The sequence below is a fragment of the Pristiophorus japonicus genome, chromosome 16 (genome assembly GCF_044704955.1).
Source record: "Pristiophorus japonicus isolate sPriJap1 chromosome 16, sPriJap1.hap1, whole genome shotgun sequence".
NCBI classification, from domain to species: Eukaryota; Metazoa; Chordata; class Chondrichthyes; family Pristiophoridae; genus Pristiophorus; species Pristiophorus japonicus.
This window is the reverse complement of record NC_091992.1, coordinates 94310826-94336207: the sequence shown is the minus strand read 5'-3', so window position 1 is coordinate 94336207 and position 25382 is coordinate 94310826. Positions and strand designations below refer to the sequence as shown.

General features: G+C 46.2%; 1 protein-coding gene and 1 long non-coding RNA gene across 4 annotated transcripts in view; one reads left to right on the top strand and one right to left on the bottom strand.

Annotated features, from left to right (window-relative positions):
• The window catches only part of LOC139227108 (uncharacterized), a 72202-nt gene extending 68360 nt beyond the window's left edge, over positions 1-3842 (bottom strand). Inside the window, exon 1 of the long non-coding RNA XR_011587383.1 lies at positions 3425-3842. This is a non-coding gene — a long non-coding RNA (uncharacterized lncRNA). The remainder of the gene's footprint in view (positions 1-3424) is intronic.
• Positions 1-25382, top strand: part of b3gntl1 (UDP-GlcNAc:betaGal beta-1,3-N-acetylglucosaminyltransferase-like 1) — a 388088-nt gene that overhangs the window by 254131 nt on the left and 108575 nt on the right. For all 3 annotated transcript variants that reach the window (XM_070858174.1, XM_070858173.1, XM_070858175.1), the window contains one exon: positions 8491-8615. In XM_070858174.1, coding sequence (XP_070714275.1) covers positions 8491-8615 — 125 coding nt within the window. The remainder of the gene's footprint in view (positions 1-8490; positions 8616-25382) is intronic.

Below are 25382 nucleotides of genomic sequence, written 5' to 3'. Positions count from 1 at the left end.
TGAAATGCAAAGACAGGTTCAAGGGCTTTTATCTGGGATTCATGCCAGTTTGAATGGTGAACTGAGTAAATCATTGGCAGCACTGCAGCTGTAAAGATATTCAGTTAAATTGATTGTAATTCACTCTCGGGAGACAAAAATTAAGTCTGTTTCATGTCAAGCTTTTTAAAATTATGAACTCCAAATGAATAAAGCTACATTTTATAGGAATTTGATACATGTGTGCGATAACATTGCAATATTCAATTGGGCCAATGGGAGTTCTGTTTTTTTCCCATGGGGTGGTACACAGCCTCCGTTGGGCATAATTGGGGAATCGCAGGCAGACATCAGGCCTCTGGACACTACCTTAGGGACTGAGCAGAATGGGGGACCAAACCTAATAGGGGATCATCCATCTCCAGGAAGCCCAGGATTCAGTCTGTTTTGAGATACCTTGTGCGGGATTTGTCCCCCCCCCTCCTTATCAATGGTACATTTCCTTGTTTCTCTGCCTGCTGGGGAGTGAGAGTTGGGTTGGGTTTCCACACCGAACCATTATCATGTGCACCTTGGGAGCTGACTAAAGAGCGACATTGATGGTACCCTAGAAAAACACCGTTTGTCAACACCTCAGCAGCAACAACAGCACCTTGTATTTTTATAGTATCTTCAATATAGTAAAACGCCCCAACACGCTTCACAGGAGCGTAACCAGACATAAGTGGACACTGAGCCAAAGAAGGAGACATTAGGACAGGTGACCAAACTCTTAGTCAAAGAGATAGGTTTCAGCATTGTCTTAAAGGAGGAGAGGGAGATGGAGAAGCAAAGAGGTTTGGGAAGGGAATTCCAGAGCTTAGGACCTAGATTGCTGAAGGAACAGCCACCAATGGTGGAATGATGGAAATTGGGGATACAGAAAAGCCTGGAGCTACATGAATGTAGGTCTAGAAATTGGCTTCCTTAGCGCTTCCCGTTATCGCCTCCGGGGGTGCAATAACGGGGTGCTACCGACTTATCGACCGGGCGCGCGAGATGAATGACCCCCGTAACTTGGCCGGAAGGTTTGCGGCAACGGTAAAACATTGCTCCACGATCTCCTGCGCTCGAAGATCGTGACGTCATTGCCCTGCGCATCGCCCCGGTAGCTCCCCGGACCTGAAATTCAGTTCCTTCCCCCTGCAGCATCCCCTGCGAAAACACCGACAGCTGCAGGAGGCTTTGTTCAGGAGGCCAGGTGCTTCAGGGGCGGAAGTTGAAGGGGATGATGGCAAGTATAAAAATTGTTGCAATGTGTTATTTTGATTTTTCTCATTTCTCTTAGGTCGCGATCAATCAGCCCAGCACTCTGCTGGAGTGCATGGGCTGGTCGGGCTGGATTGCGGCTTACTGGGCCCAATGCAGAGCCTGCAGCGAAGGCCCTTCTCTTTAAGGGAGGGAAGGAGACTCGGATCGCGGCAGCGCTGCACTCGACATTGTGCAGTGCTGTACCAGTACCGCCCGCCTGCTCCTTTTGCGCTCCAGGAAAGAAGTGGAGAGCTTGATTTAGCGCTCACTTCCTTCCATCAGCGCTAACACCGAATTTAGAGAAAGCTAGGAATTATTAGTGCCTGGCGCTAATTTTTCCAGCTTTCAAAAGTTAGCGTCTCAAATGAGACGCTCCCGAATTCTTCCCCCCCCCCCCGTAGAGTTTTAGGGCCGGAAATTACAAAGAAAGGGAGGGGTTTGAACATTGTGCATGAAACACGAAAGGATAGTATGCAGGTTTAGCAAGTGATCAGGAAGGCCAATGGTATCTTGGCCTTTATTGCAAAGAGGATGGAGTATAACAGCAGGGAAGTCTTATTACAGCTACATAAGGTATTGGTGAGGCCACACCTAGAATACTGTGTGCAGTTTTGGTTTCCATATTTACGAAAGGATATACTTGCTTTGGAAGCGATTCAGAGAAGGTTCACTAGGTTGACTTATGAGGAAAGGTTGAGTAGGTTGGGCCTCTACTCATTGGAATTCAGAAGAATGAGAGGTGATCTTATCGAAACGTATAGATTATGAGGGGGCTTGACAAGGTGGATGCAAAGAGAATGTTTCCACTGATGAGGGAGACGAGAACTAGAAGGCACGATCTTAGAATAAGGGGCCGCCCATTTAAAACAGAGATGAGGAGAAATTTCTTCTCTCAGAGGGTTGTAAATCTGTGAAATTCACTGCCTCAGAGAGCTATGGAAGCTGGGACATTGAATAAATTTAAGACAGAAATAGAGTTTCTTAAACGATAAGGGGTTATGGGGATCAGGCAGGGAAGTGGAGCTGAGTCCATGATCAGATCAACCATGATCTTATTGAATGGTGGAGCAGGCTCGAGGGGCCGTATGGCCTACTTCAGTTCCTATTTCTTATGTTCTTATGAGGATGACAATTTTAAAATCGAGACATTGGTGTATGGCCGAGACTGAAGGTTAAAAAAGGCGGGGGATGGGAGGGGAAATTCTAGAGCAGCCTGACCTTTGGATAATAAGTTCCCCCCATTAAAAAGCCCTCACTCACATTTGATAGAAACCATCGTGTGCCTTATCTACAGTACCTATTTTCTGAATGTTTGTGTTCAGTTAATGGGTCTGTAGTATCACTGAGATTCATTAACGTCATACTTCAAAAGGATTAAAATGCCAAGTACTAAAATAAATTTTGCTGCAAAGGAATTTTATTTTAATTAAAACTGATCCTGGCTGATGGGGAGTTACTGGTTCTTTGATGTAAACAGAAAAGTGCAGTAATTGATGCACACATGGACAGCATGCCAGGGCCGAGATTGAAGAGTTGCAGACCCAGCTCAAAGTGTCAGGACTGCTGAGATAGAACACATGCTACAGAGGGAGGGGAAGCTGGCTGTGGTAAATTTTCAATATCGTTGCAGTCCATTCCTGTTACAATCAAGGTCAGTCTGTCCAGAGAACATATCAGGAATTGCTTTTAAAGGAATTCCTCCCTTTTCGCTGTTGCCATTTGATTCCAGGTTTGATGCACGAAGATAAATTATTTCTAAACATCTACTTTTAATTGAAACAGATCGCCAAAAAGCCTAGCACAGGAAGCATTAAAGGGGTTGAAATTTGGTACCGCCATTTTTGAGGCGGTGTCACCGCCTGAGTGCTGATTTTACCGCCGGGCATTAGGTGCAGGCTCCCCCTGCCAAATTCAGCTTTTACGCCCAAAGATGAGCGAGCAGCGCTAAAAAAAGTGGTGTTGCACACTCATCCTCGGGTGGGAGCTCGGGAGGCCGACTGAATTTCGCACCGGGAGGCTGCCGCCATGCTAACTGGAAAACTGGTAGAAAAGGGAAGAAAGAAACAAAAACTCAAACTTCTCCGACCCACACACTTAACTTCCCCACTGTTACAGCTAATGAAAAGGAGATGAAATAAATAAAGAAAAATCGTACCTTGATCCCTGGGCGAGTACACCCGAGCACCACGATCTTCCCTCCACTTTCCCAGGCAGCACGAACGCCTTGCCGTACAAACCAAATATCGCGGGAGCGGCGCCAAGGGGGCGCTGCACATTGGATGGCGTCGCCACATGGGTGGCGTTAGACGGCGCAGCGTTACCTCTTGGCGCCTCTACCAAAGAGCCTACCGGATTTCTCTCGAGCGGTGGACACCACTTAACACTGATGGAAGGCCTCTGCCGCCCGTTAGCCGCCGAGCACTGGAGCTAACGGGCGGCATTATAAAGGGAATTTTGACCCCTAAGAATTACAGCACGATCCTCTGGATTGTGAGCAGTTCTATACCTCACTGGGCATCAGAAAGGAGAAAGAAAGCTGCTTGTTCGTTGAATAGGTTACTGTTGTTCAGCAGCTTCATGAGACTGAAAGGAATGGGAAACTGGTTAATGGAACAAACCTGGTCTGAAATGTAACATATTCATATCAGACAAGATTCTGAGCCAAAGAACACATCTTAGCATGTTCATTAAATCAGCGACTTGGTAATTTTTTATGTTCAGTAATTTAAGGAATGAGGAAAACTGAAACACATTATAAACAGATTTGTTTGAAGGTGTTGGTTCCCCATATTGACAACCTCCTGATGCCAAGTTACAGTGGTGTTGGCAGATGGCTAGAGGAATGTTACTAGTCTATATTTTAAACTGGTGAGTGATACTTGGTACAAGACTCCGTTTCCACTCCGAGATCCTTGAACATGTTCATTCCTCCAAGATCCTTGCCCAACTCTTCCACGATTCCCTGATTGCATCCCTTTACTTGAGATTCCACCCCGCCCACAGCACAGAAATGGACTTAACCAAATCGAGCAACCTTCAAGACGGCGATCACAGAATTCTTCTCCAACACCTCTCCTCCGGTGGCCAGCTTAGTGTGGACTGCCCACAGTTGGTTTCAGTCTTACCTACGTGATTGTAACCAGAGCATCTCCAGCAGGAGCTTCCCTTCCCACCTCACCTTCAGAATCCCTCTCGGATCCATACTCGGCTCCACCCCATCTCCTCCTCATGCTGCTCCTTGGCCACATCGTCCACAGACATGGGATCAGCTCCCACAAATACCCTGCTGGCAACCTGCTCTACCTCTCCACCACCTCTATCAACCCCTCTACTGCCTCTGTGCCATTGCACTGCTTGGTCGACCTCCAGTCCTAGAAGAGCTGTAATTTCCTCCAGCGAAACAATGGGCAGACCAAAGCCACTGATTTCAGCACCACTACAAATTTCATACCCTTGCCACTGACTCTGTCTGCTTCTCTGGCCACTGTCTCACTTTGAAGCAGATATTTCTTTAACTGTCGGTATATTTAACAAATCATTGGGTCGGATTTTGCAGTAGAAATAACGGTGAGGATACCAGCACTCAGCTTTGTTGAAGTATAAACCGGACAGCAATTTCCAGCACAATACTTGCGCAGCTAAATTTGAAAATCAGAAAGTTGATGTCCGAGGAGCCCTGCTCCTGCAGAAGCTGTGCGAATTATTGAAATACACGGAAGGGCGTGAAGTTGCTTTATTTACCTGATATATTGGGCCTAAAATTCCAGTCGGAGGCTTCCTTCGGACGAATGCCTCCGACCCGAAATGTTTCTACGAATGTAGCTGGTGGTCCCGGAGGTGCCTTCGATTGCGGTCGGAGGCCTTCATTCGATGTGTAGCGTACGGGGAGAGCACCCCCCGTACGTACGGAAATGCTGGAGTCACGTGGGCCTGGACCACCAATCACTCTGCAGTATTCTCAGTGATAATAACGGGAACTCCCTTTCTCCGAGTTCCCATTACTATCAATGAGCATAACCCGCTAAAACCATGACACACTACATAATAAATAAAAAAATACCTCACATATTTAAAATTAATTGAAATTAAAGTTAATTAAATGTTTGAGAAAAAATATATATGTTTTAGAATTTTTTTAATATGTTTTAATAGGGTCTAAAATACACTTACCTTAATGGACAGGGTTTTTAACTCTAAAAATGTATATTTAAGTTTAATTTTACATGCTTTAAAACTTACGCTGGTAAAATGAGTCGGGAAATTGTGTTGGGGAAATTGATGGGATTGAAGGCCGATAAATCCCCAGGGCCTGATGGACTGCATCCCGGAGTACTTAAGGAGGTGGCCTTGGAAATAGCAGATGCATTGACAGTCATTTTCCAACATTCCATAGACTCTGGATCAGTTCCTATGGAGTGGAGGATAGCCAATGTTATCCCACTTTTTAAAAAAGGTGGGAGAGAGAAAACAGGGAATTATAGACCGGTCAGCCTGACAGTGGGTAAAATGATGGGAATCAATTATTAAGGATGTCATAGCAGCGCATTTGGAAAGAGGTGACGTGATAGGTCCAAGTCAGCATGGATTTGTGAAAGAGAAATCATGCTTGACAAATCTTCTGGAATTTTTTGAGGATGTTTCCAGTAGAGTGGACAAGGGAGAACCAGTTGATGTGGTGTATTTGGACTTTCAGAAGGCTTTCGACAAGGTCCCACATAAGAGATTAATGTGCAAAGTTAAAGCACATGCGATTGGGGGTAGTGTGCTGACATGGATTGAGAACTGGTTGTCAATCAGGAAGCAAAGAGTAAATGGGTACTTTTCAGAATGGCAGGCAGTGACTAGTGGGGTACCGCAAGGTTCTGTGCTGGGACCCCAGCTGTTTACATTGTACATTAATGATTTAGACGAGGGGATTAAATGTAGTATCTCCAAATTTGTGGATGACACTAAGTTGGGTGGCAGTGTGAGCTGCGAGGAGGATGCTAGGAGGCTGCAGAGTGACTTGGATAGGTTAGGTGAGTGGGCAAATGTGTGGCAGATGAAGTATAATGTGGATAAATGTGAGGTTATCCACTTTGGTGGTAAAAACAGAGAGACTGAATGGTGACAGATTAGGAAAAGGGGAGGTGCAACGAGACCTGGGTGTCATGGTACATCAGTCATTGAAGGTTGGTATGCAGGTACAGCAGGCAGTTAAGAAAGCAAATGGCATGTTGGCCTTCATAGCGAGGGGATTTGAGTACAGGGGCAGGGAGGTGTTACTACAGTTGTACAGGGCCTTGGTGAGGCCACACCTGGAGTATTGCGTCCAGTTTTGGTCTCCTAACTTGAGGAAGAACATTCTTGCTATTGAGGGAGTGCAGCGAAGGTTCACCAGACTGATTCCCAGGATGGCGGGACTGACATATCAAGAAAGACTGGATCTACTGGGCTTGTATTCACTGGAGTTCAGAAAAATGAGAGGGGATCTCATCGAAACATTTAAAATTCTGACGGGTTTAGACAGGTTAGATGCAGGAAGAATGTTCCCAATGTTGAGGAAGTCCAGAACCAGGGGTCACAGTCTAAGGATAAGGGGTAAGCCATTTAGGACCGAGATGAGGAGAAACTTCTTCACCCAGAGAGTGGTGAACCTGTGGAATTCTCTACCACAGAAAGTTTTTGAGGCCAATTCACTAAATATATTCAAAAAGGAGTTAGATGTAGTCCTTACTACTAGAGGGATCAAGGGGTATGGCAAGAAAGCAGGAATGGGGTACTGAAGTTGCATGTTCAGCCATGAACTCATTGAATGGCAGTGCAGACTCCTGCACCTATTTTCTACGTTTCTATGTTTCTATGAAAGACATTCACTGGGCATGAGTTGGGCAAATAGCCCAATCTCGCCTGCCGAATGTCCTTCTCCCAGGGATGCAGAGAATCTGTCAAGCGAAATCTTGGCAGATCGGAAAAGCCGGTTTTCGGCGCAAGCGTATAGCACACCAAAAAATGACTTTTGCGAGGCCTTGACAGTGCCAATATGTATTCCGTACGGACCCGGCAAGGCCAGGATTTTACCCCCATTCAAATTAAGCTCACCAGAAAAAGTTAGGGCTTATCAATTCTCGTACTTTGGTTCGGTATTCACTAAGGAGGCCACAAACAACCTTCCGGATATAAAAGGGGTCAGAGGGTCTAGCAAGAAGAAGGAACTGAGGGAAATCCTTATTAATCGGGAAATTGTGTTGGGGAAATTGATGGGATTGAAGGCCAATAAATCCCCAGGGCCTGATGGTCTGCATCCCAGAGTACTTAAGGAGGTGGCCTTGGAAATAGCGGATGCATTGACAGTCATTTTCCAACTTTCCATAGACTCTGGCATGATTAGTCTTAATTGCTGCCAACAACCACTCTGGCACTGAAAATTTACTTTTACAAATGTGGAGTCTCATTCCTTCAGATATTAATTATTGTTGGAGATTTAAAAATAATCAAAAATTTTAAATAAATGCTTTTTTATTACTTTTTCTTTCTCTCTCTTTTATCTCTTTCTTAATCTAATATTACTTTCCCTCTCTTTATTTCACTTTCTGAACTGATTTGACATTGAATTCTAACTTACACTTCCTGGTTCAGACTCTGCGCTGCTCATTAACAATTTTTCAATCTGATTGGTTAAGAAGATACACAGTTGTTTGCCCTGTTCACACAGGTCCCAGATTCCCTGTAGATTGCGCTGCACTTTTTGGATCGTTGGCTGACAGGAACTTGCAGGACAAAAGCTCATAGAATGCCTGTGGGCAAGTGCAAGTGTAACGAATAGCTGGTTGACGTTCATTTGCCACTGACTGCAAAGTCTGGCCCATTGGGTATTTCTTGATATCTGCTACATCACTGTGACACCGTCGATGGGCAATCAGCATGCCATGGTTATCTGGTTACATTTCTGGTTTCCACACTTCCAACCCAAGCCATTCCAAGTTGAGAATACCCATTCGGGGCAATTCTGAGGTTTGAACTTCTGCACATTTGAAAATAGCCCGTCTCCGCTCGGAAACCCATGGGCAGTATTGAAAGCTCAGCTCGCTGACCAGTGCTCAGTGGCGCTGATGCAGACTATTTGAATAATCTAACAGCAGTTTGAGTATTACTATTAAATGTCTTTAAGTTTTTGTATGGCTTACATGCTCAAGGTTCTCATGCTGGAAATGTTGATTTCTTATTGATCTATTTCTATAGGGTGTCCCTGAAGATTTGTTATTCTTCTATGAAAATCTTCGGAAGGGAGGAGGCACATTTCGAGTGGATCGCTGTCTGCTTCTCTATCGCTATCACTCGGGGGCTGCAACACATGCCGTGCGAGAGTAAGGCTTCACAGTGGAATTTTTGACTCATTTCACACACAAGATACCTTGCTATTGCGCAGATGTTGAATTGAGCTTTATCGATACAAAAATCTAGCAAGTTGCTTAAAGTAAATTAGAATCTCCATTACAATAAATAGGAATTGGGAGAGCACAGCTTAGTCTGCATCTCCTTCTCATTGTTCTGTTAATATTGTTGTCGTGTAATGTCCCTTTAGGTTGACTAATGTCAGGATAAGTAGTGTGGGAATGACAGCTTTTCATAATCCTCCAGTTTAATGCGCAATAGAATACAGCACAATGCCCAATTTATTCTATGAGTGAAGACCCACTTAATTCTTTTGTGACCAATAAAAAGATATTTTCTCACTCAAGGAATACACTGGGGATTCCCCTGCTCATTCTATGCATAGACATGCGACTGTAAAGATTTATTATTATTGCTTTAATACATGCTGTGATAACATATGATGCATCCTCTGGTGGCCAGCATGAGCCTCTGAGAAGCTCGATCTTAATTTGGCTGACATAATAATAACACATTTTATTTGTCCCGGATGGCTTCGTGAAATAAATGCTGTGATTCCACGAAATAAAATTTCATTTGGGTAGAGATACTTCCTAATCCTTAAATAACCAGGAGTAGGGAAGAAAACGGCAATTAAATGATTGTGCTTTGTGCAGCTAGACATTACAAGAGAAAAGAATATTCAAGACCAGTGGGGCAAAATTGCTTCTTTTTATAGCCCCGGGCTGCCGCCTCCCAGGAAATTGCCCCGGAGGCTTGGGGAACGCTGTCCCGGTAGTGCCGCGCCCCGCAATTAGCGCCCCGGGCCGGCACGCAACAGGCAATGGCATCATTGTCGTGCACACCAACCCCTCACCACCCTGCATGCTGATCCCTCACTGCCCCACATCGATCCCTTTGCGCCCCGCGGGGAACGTTTCCCCCACGGGCCGCGAGGCTGGCGTGGGAGAATGTCAACACCAGACATCCGCCACCGGGGTGCCCCTTAAAGCGGAGGCCTTCAGCGCCCCAGGCCACCATCTTTATTTGTCGGCCGACTCTTGGGTCGGCCCAACAATGGCGGCCCTTGTGTCAACCGGACCACCATCATGCAGCGGCCCTTTAATCGCGCTACGCAGAGCAGCCAGGTGATGCTGGCGTGCTCCACACGGCACTGGACTTAGCGCAGTGCTACCACCCTGGGAGTGCGCCTCAAAGGAAGTGGAGCGTCAGAGACAGAGATTCGCTTCCTTTGAGGGGAGTACGCCCCAATTCCACGTCAGGGGCAGGACTTCCGGATCGGGCGCAGGAAGTCCCGGCCCTGGAAGGTTACGTGCCCCATCGGGGCGAGGGGCAAGGACTTTGAACAGCTAGCAACAGCAGCCAATGAAAAATGTGCCTAGATTTTCAGAACTCATGTTGGAGAGCATCTACACAAACTCAGTCACAAACCATTGTAAAATGGTGACCGGTACAGCTAAACCCTGCCATGACTTCTGTGTCATAATTTTTCTATGATTCTATCAGTGGATCTTATCTGCACAAAAGACATTGGGCTAGAATTTGCACTGTTTCACCGCCTGGTTTCTCGGTGGTATTGGCCATTTTGGGTGAGAACCGGGTCAGCGAGAAATTCCCCAGCTGAGTTACGCCAGCGCTTTCGAAGTAGCGCTGGGGAGCGGACTGTCGGCGTGCACTGTCCACAGATCGCCCTGGCGTGATATGTGGCTGAGCGGTGACCCGTAGGTAAGTATTAAAAAAAACGCCCACGAGAATCAGCAGAGCTGGGCGATAGGTGAGTAGCCCTGCAAGAAAAAGATAAGTAATTGTTTTTTTACTAATTATTTTAAAATTCTCTTGGAATCATTTAAGTGAAAAGGGTCCTGAGAATGTTTTAGGATTTTTTTATTTTATGTTTTTTGAAAAAATCTTTTTTGTGTTTTTCTCCGCTGAGTCCCAACCCGCAGCCTCGGTGTAAATTTTTAGTCAATTTAGTAATTATCGCCCATTTTCTTTAAGAACCGTCCGATCAGCCTAAGATTCCATTTTTTCGCCAAGAATCGGGGTGCAACGCCCATTTTTTTTCGCTGGGCAGATGTTTTTCCTTTTTGGGCGGGAAGTTTTCGCCGGCGATAATCTTGGGAATCTTAGCGGTCTTTTGGGCAGCAATCGGGCGCTGGCGGGCTGATAGGAAATTCTAGCCCATTGATCAGCTTTATGGCTGCCAGTTTGCAAAGTGCGCTTGTGCCTCTGTGTCATGAAGAACTGTGCTATCGAAAAGTACACATTACAGGGTGTCGTGCTTCAGCTCAGTTTGCAGGTAACACTGCCGCACACAAGGGAGGCACAGAGCTGCTGGTGACCAGCTTAGATGAAAGGCACCAACACAGGAAAAAGAAAGATCTTATTTCAAATCGCAGTGAAATAAAACTCAAAAGGAATGCAAAGTTTTACGAGCACCCACCAGGATTATTTCAACATTCGTTCCTGTTTAATTCGCTACAGCAGCTTCTACTGTTTGAGGCCCTTGATGGCTTGTATACTGCAACAATTTATGACCAGCTAAAATGATCAATCTTCCCTTTTGCAGCAATTCGCACTAATAAAGTACTGCTGTGAACAGCAGTGGCTTGCATTTATATAGCACCTTTAATGTAACAAAGTGCTCCCACATGCTCACAGCCCGTAGGTCTGACCAGAGGAGGAGTTGGGAAAGGGGTGGGGAGGTGGCAGAAGGCTACATCTTTTTTAAGGAAGCCTTTGAAGGTGTGAAGAGGTGTTGCTAAGACAAGGAGCTTAGGGTGGAAGTTCCAGAGTGTGGGAGAAGAACGGTTGGAGGCTCTACTATTGATGGTAGAGTGGAGGGAGGACCGGACAAATGTGGAGTAGAGCGGATCTGGAAGAGCAGAGGTTGAAGACGGACAGAGGATTGGAAAGGTAAGGATGAAGTGAAGTCATGAGCAGATTTGAAGGTGAGGAGGATTTTGATGCATTAATCTATGGGGGGACATCATAGGTTAACAAGAATTGGAGTGCTAGGTGAGTGAGATTTTTTGCAAGATGAGATGCAGCCAGAGGAGTTAAGGATGAGTTGGAGTTTATGTAAGATGGAGTTCAGGAGACTAGAAAGGAGGGCATTGAAGAAATCAAATCTGAAGGTGTCAACATTGTGGATGAGTGCTTCCGGAGCAATGGGATTGAGGTATGGGCAGAGACAGGTGATATTTCTAAGGTAGACTTAGACATTTTTGACATTGGTCTGGATTTGGATTTGGGCTTTCAATTGCAGGGTTGAGCAGGACACCAAGCCTGTGCATTTAGAAAGGTGTCTAAGTTTGTGAGTCAGAGCACGGGGTTTATAGGGGGAGGGGGAAAAAAAAACAGTTTCAGGCTTGCTCGTGTTGAGTTGCAAGGAATTCTAGCCCATCCACAACTGATGTTGGCGAGGCAGCCAGACAGCACGGCAACAGTCAGAGAATCAAGGGTATGGTAGTAGGACGATAAAGTAGATTAGCGCCGGCACCTATATGAAAACTGGTCCATGCTGACCAGGACAGCACATTGATGAGGAATAGGAAGAGGCCAAAAAAGAAACGGGGCACAATGGCTTTTTCGCCTGGGGGATGGTCGCTGCCACCTCCCAGGAAATTGCCCTGGAAGTTTGGGGGGGTAGGGGGGTGGGGGGGTGCTGTCCCGTCGGGTGTTGTCCTGTCCCGGGCCAGCGCGCAACCGCCAATGATGTCATCACCATGGGCACCAACCCCTCACCGCCCTGCGCCGACCTCTTTCTGCCCCATGGGGGAAATTGCCCTGCGGGTTGCTAAGCTGGCGGACATCCGCTGCCGGTGCGCCCCTTAACAGAGAGATCTTTAGCGCCCCAGGCCGCCATCTTTATTTGTCAGCAGACTCTTGAGTCGGCCCGACAATAGCCGCCATCGTGTAGCCCGGAACTCCGTTTTGGGCTGCCGGCCCGGTCTAACGCATCCCTGGTGGTTTAATGAAAAGGGAAGGGCATTGTAGCGGGCCAGCACTACCCTGCTCCGTGTAACTCTGGACTCTGCGCCCTGGGAGCGCCCTTCAAAGGAAGCAGAGCGCCGGAGACAGCGCTGGAGGCAGCGCTCCGCCTCCTTTGTGGGCGCATGGCCCAATTCCACGTCGGGGGCAGGCGATAACTGTCCCGGCCCCGGAAGGTTACCGCCCCCAATCGAGGTGTGGGCAATTTCGCCTCCTAAGAGTCTTGCCGCAGGAGTGTGGAGGCAAGGCAACAGAGGAAGTCACAGTTTGACGGGCAACGAGTCAATGGAAAATTGGGCTCTACCCAGAATAGGAGCGGGTAATTTTATTCTGCTGACTCCTGCTTAAATACGTACATGTATTGATCTTTTACTTGTTGACAATAAAATAGCCACTATAAACTATATTGGTCTCAACAACAACAAAAACTTGTATTTATATAGCGCCTTTAATGCAATAAAACATTTCAAGGCGCTTCACAAGAGTATTATAAGAAAACAACAAAATTGACACTGAGCCACATAAGGAGAAATTATGGCAGATTGGTTAAAGAAATAGGTTTTAAGGAGCGTTTTAAAGGAGGAAAGAGAGGTAGAGAAGCGGAGAGGTTGAGGGAGGTATTTCCGGAGCTTAGGCCCCAGGCAGCTGAAGGCACGGCCACCAATGGTTGAGCAGTTATAATCAGGGATGCTCAAGAAGGCAGAATTTGAGGAGCGCAGACATCTCGGGGGGGGTGGGGGGCGGGGTTGTGGGGCTGATGGAGATTACAGAGATAGGGAGGGGCGAGGCCATGGAGGGATTTGTAAACAAGGATGAGAATTTTGAAATCGAGGCGTAGCTTAACTGGGAGTCAATGTAGATCAGCGAACACAGGGATGATAAGTGAGCATTAGGTCCATGCAGCAGAGCTTATATAAGAACATAAGAAATAGGAACAGGAGTAGACCATACGGCCCCTCGAGCCTGCTCCACCATTCAATAAGATCATGGCTGATCTGATCATGGACTCAGCTCCACTTCTCCGCCCGCTCCCCATAACCCCTTATCCCCTTATCATTTAAGAAACAGTCTATTTCTGTCTTAAATTTATTCAATGTCCCAGCTTCCACAGCTTTCTGAGGCAGCGAATTCCACAGATTTACAACACTCTGAAAGAAGAAATTTCTCCTCATCTCTATTTTAAATGGGCGGCGCCTTATTCTAAGATCATGCCCTCTAGTTCTAGTTTCCCCCATCAGCGGAAACATCCTCTCTGCATCCACCTTGTCAAGCCCCCTCATAATCTTATACGTTTCGATAAGATCACCTTTCATTCTTCTGAATTCCAATGAGTAGAGGCCCAACCTACTCAACCTTTCCTCATAAGTCAACCCCCTCATCCCCCGAATCAACCTCGTGAACCTTCTCTGAACTGCCTCCATAGCAAGTATATCCTTTCGTAAATATGGAAACCAAAACTGCATGCAGTATTCCAGATGTGGCCTCAACAATACCTTATATAACTGTAGCAAGACTTTCCTGCTTTTATACTCCATCCCCTTTGCAATAAAGGCCAAGATTCCATTGGCCTTCCTGATCACTTGCTGTACCTGCATACTATCCTTTTGTGTTTCATGCACAAGTACCCTCAGGTCCCGCTGTACTGCGGCACTTTGCAATCCTTCTCCATTTAAATAATAACTTGCTCTTTGATTTTTTCTGCCAAAGTGCATGACCTCACACTTTCCAACATTATACTCCATCTGCCAAATTTTTACCCACTCACTTAGCCTGTCTATGTCCTTTTGCAGATTTTTTGTGTCCTCCTCACACAATGCATTTTCCTCCCATCTTTGTATCATCAGCAAACTTGGCTACGTTATACTCAACCCCTTCTTCCAAGTCGTTATTATAGATTGTAAATAGTTGGGATCCCACCACTGATCCCTGTGGCACCCCACTGGTTACTGATTGCCAACCAGAGAATGAACCATTTATCCCAACTCTGATTTCCAGTCATCTTGGTTAACCCTTGTCAAAACCTAGCTCTGCCAAGCCCGTGTGGTGGCTGGTGTGCAACGGCCAGCCCACATTAAAAAAATCCACGCACAGGCATCTTCCACCCTTCAACATGTAGTTCGGGACCTAGAATGTCAGATCCCTCATTGAAACACCTGTAAACTCATCTTTTTTTGGTGTGGAAGCAGGTCATCCTCGATACGAGGGACTGCCTAATACCACTATACTATGGGTGAGCAGGACTTGGTGCGAGTTAGGACATGGGCTGCCGAGTTTTGAATGACCTCAAGTTTACGTAGGGTAGAATGTGGGAGACCAGCCAGGAGTGCGTTGGAGTAATCAAGTCTAGAACCATTCGATCTTTCCTCCGCAAATTAAGAAACCACAAACTGCCAGGGGACTGAAGTTAAAAGCCACAAGGAAATTTAAAATTGTTGTGAAAAACAAATAGTGCTTTCAGGATTTTCTTTTTGTTTAAAAAAAGAAAGCTGCTGGATTCTGTATTGAGACACTGAAAGTATGTGAATGTGTGAAAGTTTGCTGCTGGCTGTATCATCCTGAACGTTAATGGCGTGTTATCAACTGTTTAGCAGAAACTGCTGCTGTTTTCTCTTTTTGGGTTCGAACTGATTTGGAATAATTCACTGGAGCATTTGATTAAATTAAGGAATCATGATGTCACACAAAGTTCAGCCACAGAGGCGAGGCTGCATATTTTAATGTTTTAATCGGAGTTATTCTCGTAACCTTCAATACGTTAGGTTAGGACTAAAGAGAAGGTGATTGCACCAGAGAGGGTACAGAGGAGATTTACGAGGATGTTGCCTGGACTGGAGAATTTTTACAATGAGGAAAGATTGGATAGGCTGGGGATGTTTTCTTTGGAACAGAGGAGACTGAGGGGAAACCTCATTGAGGTATATAAAATTATGAGGGGCCTAGATAGAGTGGATAGGAAAGATCTGTTACCCTTAGCAGAGGGGTCAACAACCAAGAGGGATAGATTTAAAGTCATTGGTAGGAGGTTTAGAGAGGATTTGAGGGGAATTTTTTTAACCCAGAGGGTGGTCTGGAACTCACTGCCTGAAAGGGTGGTCGAGGCAGAAACCCTCACCACATTTAAAAAGTACTTGGATGTGCACTTGAAGTACTGTAACCTACAGGGTTATGGACCTAGAGCTGGAAAGTGGGATTAGGCTGGATAGTGCTTTGTCGGCCGGCACAGACATGATGGGCCAAATGGCCTCCTTAGGTGCTGTAAATTTCTATGATTCTATGATTCTGTGAAGGTAGGCTCATTGCGTAATCAGTGTTATATACATACTCCTTCATTCTGTCTAATAACTCCCAACATCAAAGGTGCTGCTATGAAGTTGAAGGGATCCTGGATTCATTTCAACCCAGAACAGTCCCTGAAGCGGTAAAAATGGTGAATACACCTTCACATTCACTACTAGCTCAATTTTAAAGAGGTGCTGTCTTAGAGGAAAAAAAGTCGTTGACAAATTTGTTTTGTTTGGAGAATGATACTTCTTTATCATCACAATGATATCTATTAATGTCACGTTATGTCTTTTTTGAAACAAGAACGGTTTCTCAGTTGCTGTCCTGAATATGCTGCCCTTTTAAACACTTTTAGTCTCCCTTGAAAATAATTCATGGTGCTTATATTCACTGGAATTTAGAAGAATGAGAGGGGATCTCATAGAAACATATAAAATTCTGACGAGATTGGACAGGTTAGATGCAGGAAGAATGTTCCCGATGTTGGGGAAGTCCAGAACCAGGGGTCACAGTCTAAGATAAGGGATAAGCCATTTAGGACCGAGATGAGGAGAAACTTCTTCACTCAGAGAGTTGTGAATCTGTGGAATTCTCTACCACAGAAAGTTGTTGAGACCAGTTCGTTAGATATATTCAAAAGGGAGTTAGATGTGGCCCTTACAGCAAAAGGGATCATGGGGTATGGAGAGAAAGCAGGAATGGGGTGCTGAAGTTGCATGAGCCATGATCATATTGAATGGTGGTGCAGGCTCGAAGGGCCGAATGGCTTACTCCTGCACCTATTTTTCTATGTTTCTATGTTTCAGGGACTAAAAGAAAACATGAATCACCAACTTGATATTATTTTAGTGTTGAGATCAGGAGCAAACTTGTCATATAGTCATTAATTCTCACTTTTTTAATCCATAAAAGAGACTGGATTGGTCTACTCAAGAGAGACATCTGACCATTCTGGTTTATTTTCGGCCCGAGGTGACAGAACAAGAATACTAAATGTTCTGACACTCCCAATCTCGCTGTAGTTTAATAGCTAGCATCAACCTCCCAGATAATAGCCATGGGGAAAACAATGAAGATGACAAAAGACAAACTGCTTTGAAGTGTTAAGTGTTTATGCAGCAGATACCGAATAAATCTATTTCTTGAACTGTCCTTGAGATTGGCTTAAACCTATTTTTTTTTAGGTGACTCAGAGCTCGACATTTTTACTGACTTTGCTCAAAGATTGTGGAACTAAAGTTTATTTAGGGTTCATTAGTTACTAATGGTAACCAATCACTCATAAAGGCTGTGCCTATTGAATTGAGACAGCAGGGTCGTGGGATTATGCTCCTAGTATGGAGTCTTGCTGGATGTGAGTACAGGTTGGTCATGGAGCTTCAACAGGCCCCTATTCTTGGAGCTGTGCTCACCACAGGCCAGGCTACTCACTGCCAGCAGAACCTGCAATTTTAAGCCTAAAAATACAGCATTATGTGCCTGTCACTAAAAAAAAGAAAATTTGTTTTTTTATAGTTGGGAGTAATTTTTTTCAGTTGTATTATATGAATAGAAAGATAATTTTTAAAATAGCAAGAATTGAAGTACTGGTTGATGCTGTGAGTTGACATATTGTTATTTCTTTGGAATCTGAGATTAAATCTAACCTATTCAGATGGGATCAAAGTCTCTCTGCAAACTGTCAGGCCAACAATCGCAATACAGTTCCCAATGCCACCAGAACTACATCACACACTGCCATATCTCAGCACTGCTTAGTACTAAATAAGTATTTTCACTCTGAGAGGTTGCTCAGAGATGGTTGCTATAGGAAATTGGAACATCACACTGGCTCAGTCGAAAGTCCTTTTCTGCGGCTGGTATTAAGGCACACTTGCCAACCTCCCTTTCCTCTTCCCCTTATCCAGCTCTGCAGGACTGCCCTCGCACAGCTCCATTCTTGCCCAAAAGTAGCTATTACATCTCCAGCACTGTTTCCTACAGCTTCCCCAAAGAATCTATTCCTGGCCCCTTCCTCTTCCTCATCTACATGCTGTAACTATAGGTCAAGAGGACAGGGGTGATGATGGACTTAGCCTGGAACCTTTTGGGGTCCATGCAGGTGCAGTTTGGAGGCATGAGGTGGAAAATGTAAAATAATTTGCAGCGGGTCGGGAACCCGCCATCATCCTGCTGCTACATGCCTTTCCCTCGGGCACGTTTGCCAGCGCAGCAGTGATCCAAACGGCAGAGACGGCCGAGGTATTTGCCAGACCCTTAAGCGCCTTTTTAACCTTACCATTCAAATTTCCTTGGATGAGCACAGGAATCACGCAGCTTGGGAATCACGTCTGTGAACCTGAGGCAGAAGTTGAGTGGCCATTGATCCAGCTGATTATTGCAGAGCATGAAAAGTACAATAAAAGCTTCCACCTGACAGCTGATCACTTTCCCAAGGCACATGCTGTTGCTGAGTGTATTGTCAGCACAGATTTAGTTTTCTAGAGGTTGCAAGTGTTTCCAGCAATGTTGACATCCACTGTCACCTCATTGGTAGAACCTTTCACACCATTGACAGATTGCTGCTGTCATCTCTACTTGACCTGCATCTATTACATAAGCATGGGTGCCATTTATACTGTCTCACCTTGGTCCTCAGAATCGGACCACGGTGAGCCCCAACCCCAGCAGCACCAGGCACACCAGCAGCAACACCACCAACCTTTTTCTCAATTACCTGATGCTGCACAGGACAGAGGGCATCAGCGCAGGGCTGCTCCGCGCCGGAGGCGATATCCTCACCACAGGGTATACAGGCAGAGGATGAGCTTCGTCAACATGACTGAACAGCAGTGCCAAAGGTGGCTCAGGCTATTGCGGCAGGTCGTCGCAGACATTTGCAGATTGCTGGAGCAAGAGCTGCCACCCAGAGGAGCGGGTGGACACGCCTTATCAGTGGCTGTCACAGTCACCAGCACCCTCACCTCTTCGCCTCAGGCTCCTTCCCAGGACCTGCAGCAGACATTTGTGGCATCTCACAGTCGGCCGCCCGCAGATGCATCACACAGGTCATCGATGTCGTGTTTGACAAGTCAACCAATTATATCAAAGTTGCCACTGATGAAGTCAGTGTTACTGAGTGGGTGCTCAGCTTTGCCACCCTGGCTGGCTTCCCATGGATGCAGGGCATCATTGACTGCACACATGTGTCTACTTCAAGGGCTTCCACTCCCTCAGTGTGCAGCTGGTCTGCAACCATCGGAAGATCCTCATGCCAAGTTCCCTGGCAGCTGCCATGACTCTTTCATCCTGCGCCAGTCCACCCTCCCTCAGCTCCTCGCTCCTCCAAACAGATTTTCTGGCTGGCTGCTCGGAGACAAGCGCTATCCAATGAAGACATGGTTCATAACACCCTTGAGAATGAGAAGGCCAAATACTGAGACCCAGGAGGGATGTAATGAAAGCCACATTTCCACCAGATGTGTCATAGAGCAGACAATAGGCATGCTGAAAATGCATTTCAGATGCCTTGACAGATCTGGAGGAGCCCTTCAGTATACACCAGCCGGGGTCTCCAGCACAACATAGCGCAGCAGCAAGGATTAGCCCTGCAGGAGGAGCAGTACTCTGAGCGCACAGCTTCTGCGGAGGAGGAGGAGCATGAGCTAGAGAAACCTGCGGTCCAGATTCCACCAGCACTTGAGCACATTGCTGCCCGAGAGGCGAGGGATGGTCTCAACATGGCCAGATTTACTTAACTTTATGCACTACACCCATATGGTTGCCATATGATGCACCAGGTTCCCATCACCCCACAGTAACACCATAAAGTACCCCTACAATGACAAAGCTATTCCTTTCACACTGACCACCATTGCTGGAGGTAACATTATGTCTCACCATTCACTCCAACTCACTGAGCCACTTCCAAAGTTGCACACAAATTTGTCCATGACCGGAAAGTGGTGAAAATAAAGATTTTTATCTGCGACATCACAGTAACGGAAACTTTACAGAATCATTTAATAAAACACCCAAGTGGCTACCCTTGTAAAGCTACTTGTGTTTCATCTTTCTATTACGTGTGATTCTACGAGGTGCTACCCCTGTGGCTTCAGCAGAGGTAGAGGCAGCCTGTTCACTTCCCTGCTGTGACTGCACAAACACTTTTGATGGACATCCTCTGGGTTTTCGAGCCTGTAAGGGCCCTGCCAAAGTCTGCTGCTCCTGCAACTGTGCAGGGGCAGACTCAGCCATCACTGTCCGGGGAGGCATCTGGAGCTCTGACTGAGGGGGGGAAATGGGGGAGAATTGTGAGCACTTTGAGAAGAGCCCCCACTTCCATGTCCCCTCTCACCATCATCCCTCTCATGGGCCGCCTGCACTTCCCTGCTAGCAAGGAGCTGGAGAGCACCTTGCTGCACAGCAGTGGGGCCATGAGGACCCAAGTCTACATTTACATCCCACCTAGAGAGGAGGTCTATGAGCCTCTGCCATCTATTGTCCATAGATAGCCATCTATTCTCCATACATAGCCATATATTCTCCATAGAGACCATGTGCTCCTGTGAGTGGTGCATTAGCTGCTCCATGCAGATGGCCATTCTATCCATGGAAGAGCTTATAGTCGCCTCGCCTGCGACACAGTTGTGCTCATGTTGGAGATGGTCTCTTTCATTCTCTAGACATTTACAGACATCGCAATCGCAAAACCTGTCGGAGTTCCCTGCACTTCTTCCTGCACCTCCAGGATCGCCCTCTTTCTGGATGGCCCCCGAGGCTCAGCGTCTGTATGTAGCTGAGCAGAGCTGGAAGTATCCTGTGCCCTCCGGCAAGGACTCTCCACTGCTGTCTCTGTCTCCACCATTTGATCTTGCTCACTTGTGACTTGTGAGACACCAGGTGACAACATTACTCTATCTCACGTGGCAGCCACTGAGGTGTGCGTATCTGCGCTGGTGCTGGGTGCGTTTATGTCTGGTGACAGTGCGCTCTCAGAGGCTGGAGGCTGCTCTGAGGAATCATCTTCCTCTTCCTGGACAGTCGGGGTGGTGCGGGGCCTCTTGATGGACCGGTGGGAGAGCAAAGAGATGAGTTAGGTATGTCATATCAAGAATGGGTACAGATACCATGACGCACGTGATGAATATTCACTGGCTGCTGATATCAATCCCCATATACAAAAGCAAAATACTGCAGATGCTGGAATCTGGAATAAAAACAGAAAATGCTGAAAATCTCAGCGGGTCAGGCAGCATCTGTGGAGAGGAAGCAGAGTTAATGTTTCAGGTCGATGACGAAGTATGATATGTAATTCTGTCACCAGGTTGCTGAGATGTCCCCCTCTTCATTCGTCTCCCACCTCCAGCTGCTTGGCGGTGAGAGACTTCCAAGGCAGCCTGTTCTGCTGCTGTTAGGGTGGCCAATGATGGAGTGCCACCTCAGGTTCACTCCCTCTCCCTCTTAATGTGGGCTCGCTTTTCCTGCAAAGAGGGAAAGAAGAGAAGGTTGAGTGAGAGTGATGGATGAGTGTAAGGAATGGATGGATTACAACTTTATAAAGAGACTATGATGGAGTGGGGTGTCAATGCCAAGTGACCTCCTTGTATGTTGTTAGTTGGTATGATGGCATTAGGATGAGTGTGAGTGTGGTTAGTCAGGTGTTGATGTGATAATGCAAATAGAGAGAGAGGGATGGGTGGATGTGCAAGGTATGTTGTTGTGAGTAAGGATGTGCAGGAGTAGGGTTGGGAAGGCAGAGTAATGGGGATGTGATGAGCGGCACAGCAGAATGAAGTTGAGTGTGGCTTTGTACTCACCTTTCCTGATCTAATGAGACCATTGAAACATTTGTGGCACTGTACCCAGGTCCTCCTGACAACATCCTTGCTGTTGACCTTCTCTGTTATTTGGAGCCAGGCTGCTTTGGCCTGCTGGGGAGGTCTCTGCCAATTGGAAGGGAAGAGGACCTTCCTGTGAGCACTCACTCCCTCAACAAGCATATGGAGGGAGTCATCGGAGAACCTGGGTGCAGCCCTCTGCTCAGTGCAATCATGTTTGACACTCTGTGTAGCAGTCCAATTGTGCAGTGTGCTGCCTGCACTATCCTAGATAAACCTTCAAATGCAATTTGGCCCTGGCTTTAAATATCCAGGCTGAAAACGCGTCATCGATAACGTCATCAGACCCGCACCCTTTAATTGGGCCGGGTAACAAGCAGGTCGGCCATACTACACTCCAATAATGGAAAGTCGATCTCAGAAGTAGTATGGTACAAAGAACGGGGTCGTGACCTGCCACGGCGACCACCCGACCCACAAAGAATTTCAGCCATAGTGTGGGACAGCTAAGCAATGTTCCCTCTAATATTTTTTTGGGTGTGCGGCCCATTCAAATTTCGGCGCATGCGCGGTTTTTCCATTGTAAAGCTGGCAAGTGGCCTAGGCAGAACCTCCAGGCAGTCTGGCAGCTTAACAGGAACATTGACCCTAAATGCATTGAATTTAATATCCTTGTCTTTATCGTCGAATCGATGCACAGCCTTCTCCCATCCTATCTCGACAATTCCCTCCCACACTATCCAGTCCTCCAATGTTGGTAATTTGTATATCCTCCCACTCCCTGTGTCCCACCACAGCCTTCAGCCACCTTGGTCCTACTGTCCGGAGTCCCCTCCATAACCCCTCCAAATTGCCACTTTCTCCAGCTTTAAAGGTGTTCTCAAAGCACATTTTTTCAACCAAGCTTTTGGTCACTTCCTAACTCCCACAACATGGCTTGTTGTCCATTCCTTTATTTATTTTACCTATTTTCTTTTTTCCCCCTTTGTAAAGCACCATGGAATTAAACACACTATACAAATGGAAGTTGTTGTTGGTACACTGCTTAGAGTGATTTACTTTGCATTTACTTTGCCTCCTACCATTGTATGCAGAGCATAACATTTGTCATCTCCGTGAAAAGAAAGCTTGTCAAAAATGATTAATTGTGTTACAACCTAGTTGTGTGATTCAACCTACATAAATTATCCGTCATACCTTTCTAATTGGCAATGAGCCAATTTTCCGACTTTGAGATAAGACGTGCAATGCACCTAACTTGCACCTGTATAGAAAGTTTCAGTGTCGCCCAGCTTGTCAGACCTTCAAATTATAATATTTAAACAGAGATCATGTGAATGCAGTGGTTTGTGACCAGTTTGTTGTTGTTTATGTGTCAGATGCCAAAGTGAAAATCATTCCATATTGCACTTTAAAAAAAAATTCATTCTTGGGATGTGGACATCGCTAGCAAGGCCAAACATTTATTGCCCTTCCCTTATTACCCAGAGTAGTTTGATACAACTGAGTGGCTTGCTAGGCCACTTCAGAGGGAATCACATGGAGGTCAGACAGGTTTCCTAAAGGACAAACCCCACCAGTTGGGTTTTTACAGCAAGCTTACCACTTCATGGTCACGTTTACGGATACCAGCTTTTTATTTTAAATTCTCAAACTACCATGGTGAGATTTGAGCTCATGTTCTCCAGATCATTAGTCATAGAATCATTATAGCACAGAAAAAGCCAATTGGTCCATCATGCCTTTGAGGGCTCTTTGAAAGAGCTATCCAATTAGTCCCACATCCCTGCTTTTTTCCATCGGGTCTCTGGGTTACAATGTATGTGCATTATACTCCCAGCCCCCTGATTTCGCCTCTCTAGAATAACAATACGAACTCCACCCCTCCCTGTCTTCCTCCATCCTCTCCTGTAGGCACTGAGTCAGGGCTGTAGACCCTAGTGGCCATTACTCATGCATGAATTTAGACTGTGATCTTCTATTTGGCCATTCAGTTGTGGGGGCATCATAGATGTAGAGATATAAGAACATAACATAAGAACCTAAGAAATAGGAGCAGGAATAGGCCATTTGGCCCCTCGAGCCTGCTCCGCCATTCAATAAGATCATGGCTGACCTGATCTTGGCCTCAACTCCATTTTCTGCCCAATCCCCATAACCTTCGACTCCCCTATCGTTCAAAGACTGATCCTGCCCTCATCTGAGATCTACAAATGCACGCTTCCTGGCAGGAATCACTGGGTAGATGGAAACCGTGACTGATTTTGTGTCTCCTTAGCCTCAGCTCACTGACTCCAATTGTCATCATCATAGGCAGTCCCTCAGAATCGAAGAAGACTTGCTTCCACTCTAAAAATGAGTCCTTAGGTGGCTGAACAATCCAATACAAGAATCACGGCCCCGGTCACAGGTGGGACAGATAGTCATTGAGGGTAAGGGAGGGTGGGACTGGTTTGCCGCACGCTCTTTCCTCTGCCTGCGCTTGATTTCTACATGCTTTCGGCGATGAGACTCGAGGTGCTCAGCGCCCTCTCAGATGCATTTCCTCCACTTAAGGCGGTCTTTGGCCAGGGATTCCCAGGTGTCAGTGGGGATGTTGCACTTTATCAGGGAGGCTTTGAGGGTGTCCCTGTAAGATTTCCTCTGCCCACCTTTGGCTCGTTTGCTGTGAAGGAGTTCCGAGTAGAGCGCTTGCTTTGGGAGTCTCGTGTCTGGCGTGCGAACAACGTGGTCTGCCCAGCGGAGCTGATCAAGTGTGGTCAGTGCTTCAATGCTGGAGATGTTGGCTTAGTCAAGGACGCTAACGTTGTCCTCCCAGGGGATTTTCACGATCTGGCGGAGACATTGTTGGTGGTATTTCTCCAGCAACTCTAATTGTAGATCTCCTACTAGTGGCCTGACAGAGATCAGCATCGACCAGAGATCGCAGCTTCCCGAGTCTGTACGGTTTCACTGCACACACGTGTTGCCAACTGAATCATCACGGAGCAACACAATGCTAACTTGATGTGGAGCAGGCTGATAGAAGAGAGAATCACACACACTGTGCATCAAAGCAACAAAAACATTGCGGGGGGTCCAAGTTCTCTCAGAGAAAATCAGAGCTGTTACTTTTAATAAAATATAACTAAGTTGTATCTAGCTAATTATTACCTCATTGCGCTGATCCACAGTATAAATAAATTCAACCCTGCATCTCAGTTTTTCAAATTAAATTGTTATGTGTGACCAATTACAGCAAAGCACTTTCTATCATTTCACTTCAATTGCGTATAACAGATATTCCAGAATCTCAGGGTGGTACAGATAATTTAAGTAAGCTATTGTACAAAGAGAATTCCGATTCAAGAATCCTGTTGTTAATTTAACCACAGCTATAATTTTTCATTTTGGGGTACAGATCTTTGCATGGAACCGTTACGCAATCGCAGTGCTCGGTTGCCAACTTATGCAAGAACAACAGGAGGCTTATTAGTATCAGAAAGCCCCGGTGAGCTCTTGTTATGGTTTGACTAAGCTTGTGTGTGAGTTCCAAGGATCAACTCAGAGTACAGAGACCATCCACTTAACAATATTGCTTTTGTGACTGGGAAGTAAGAGGAGGCTGTTGCATTGGTGACGAAACTCCAGTGAAATTTACTGCCT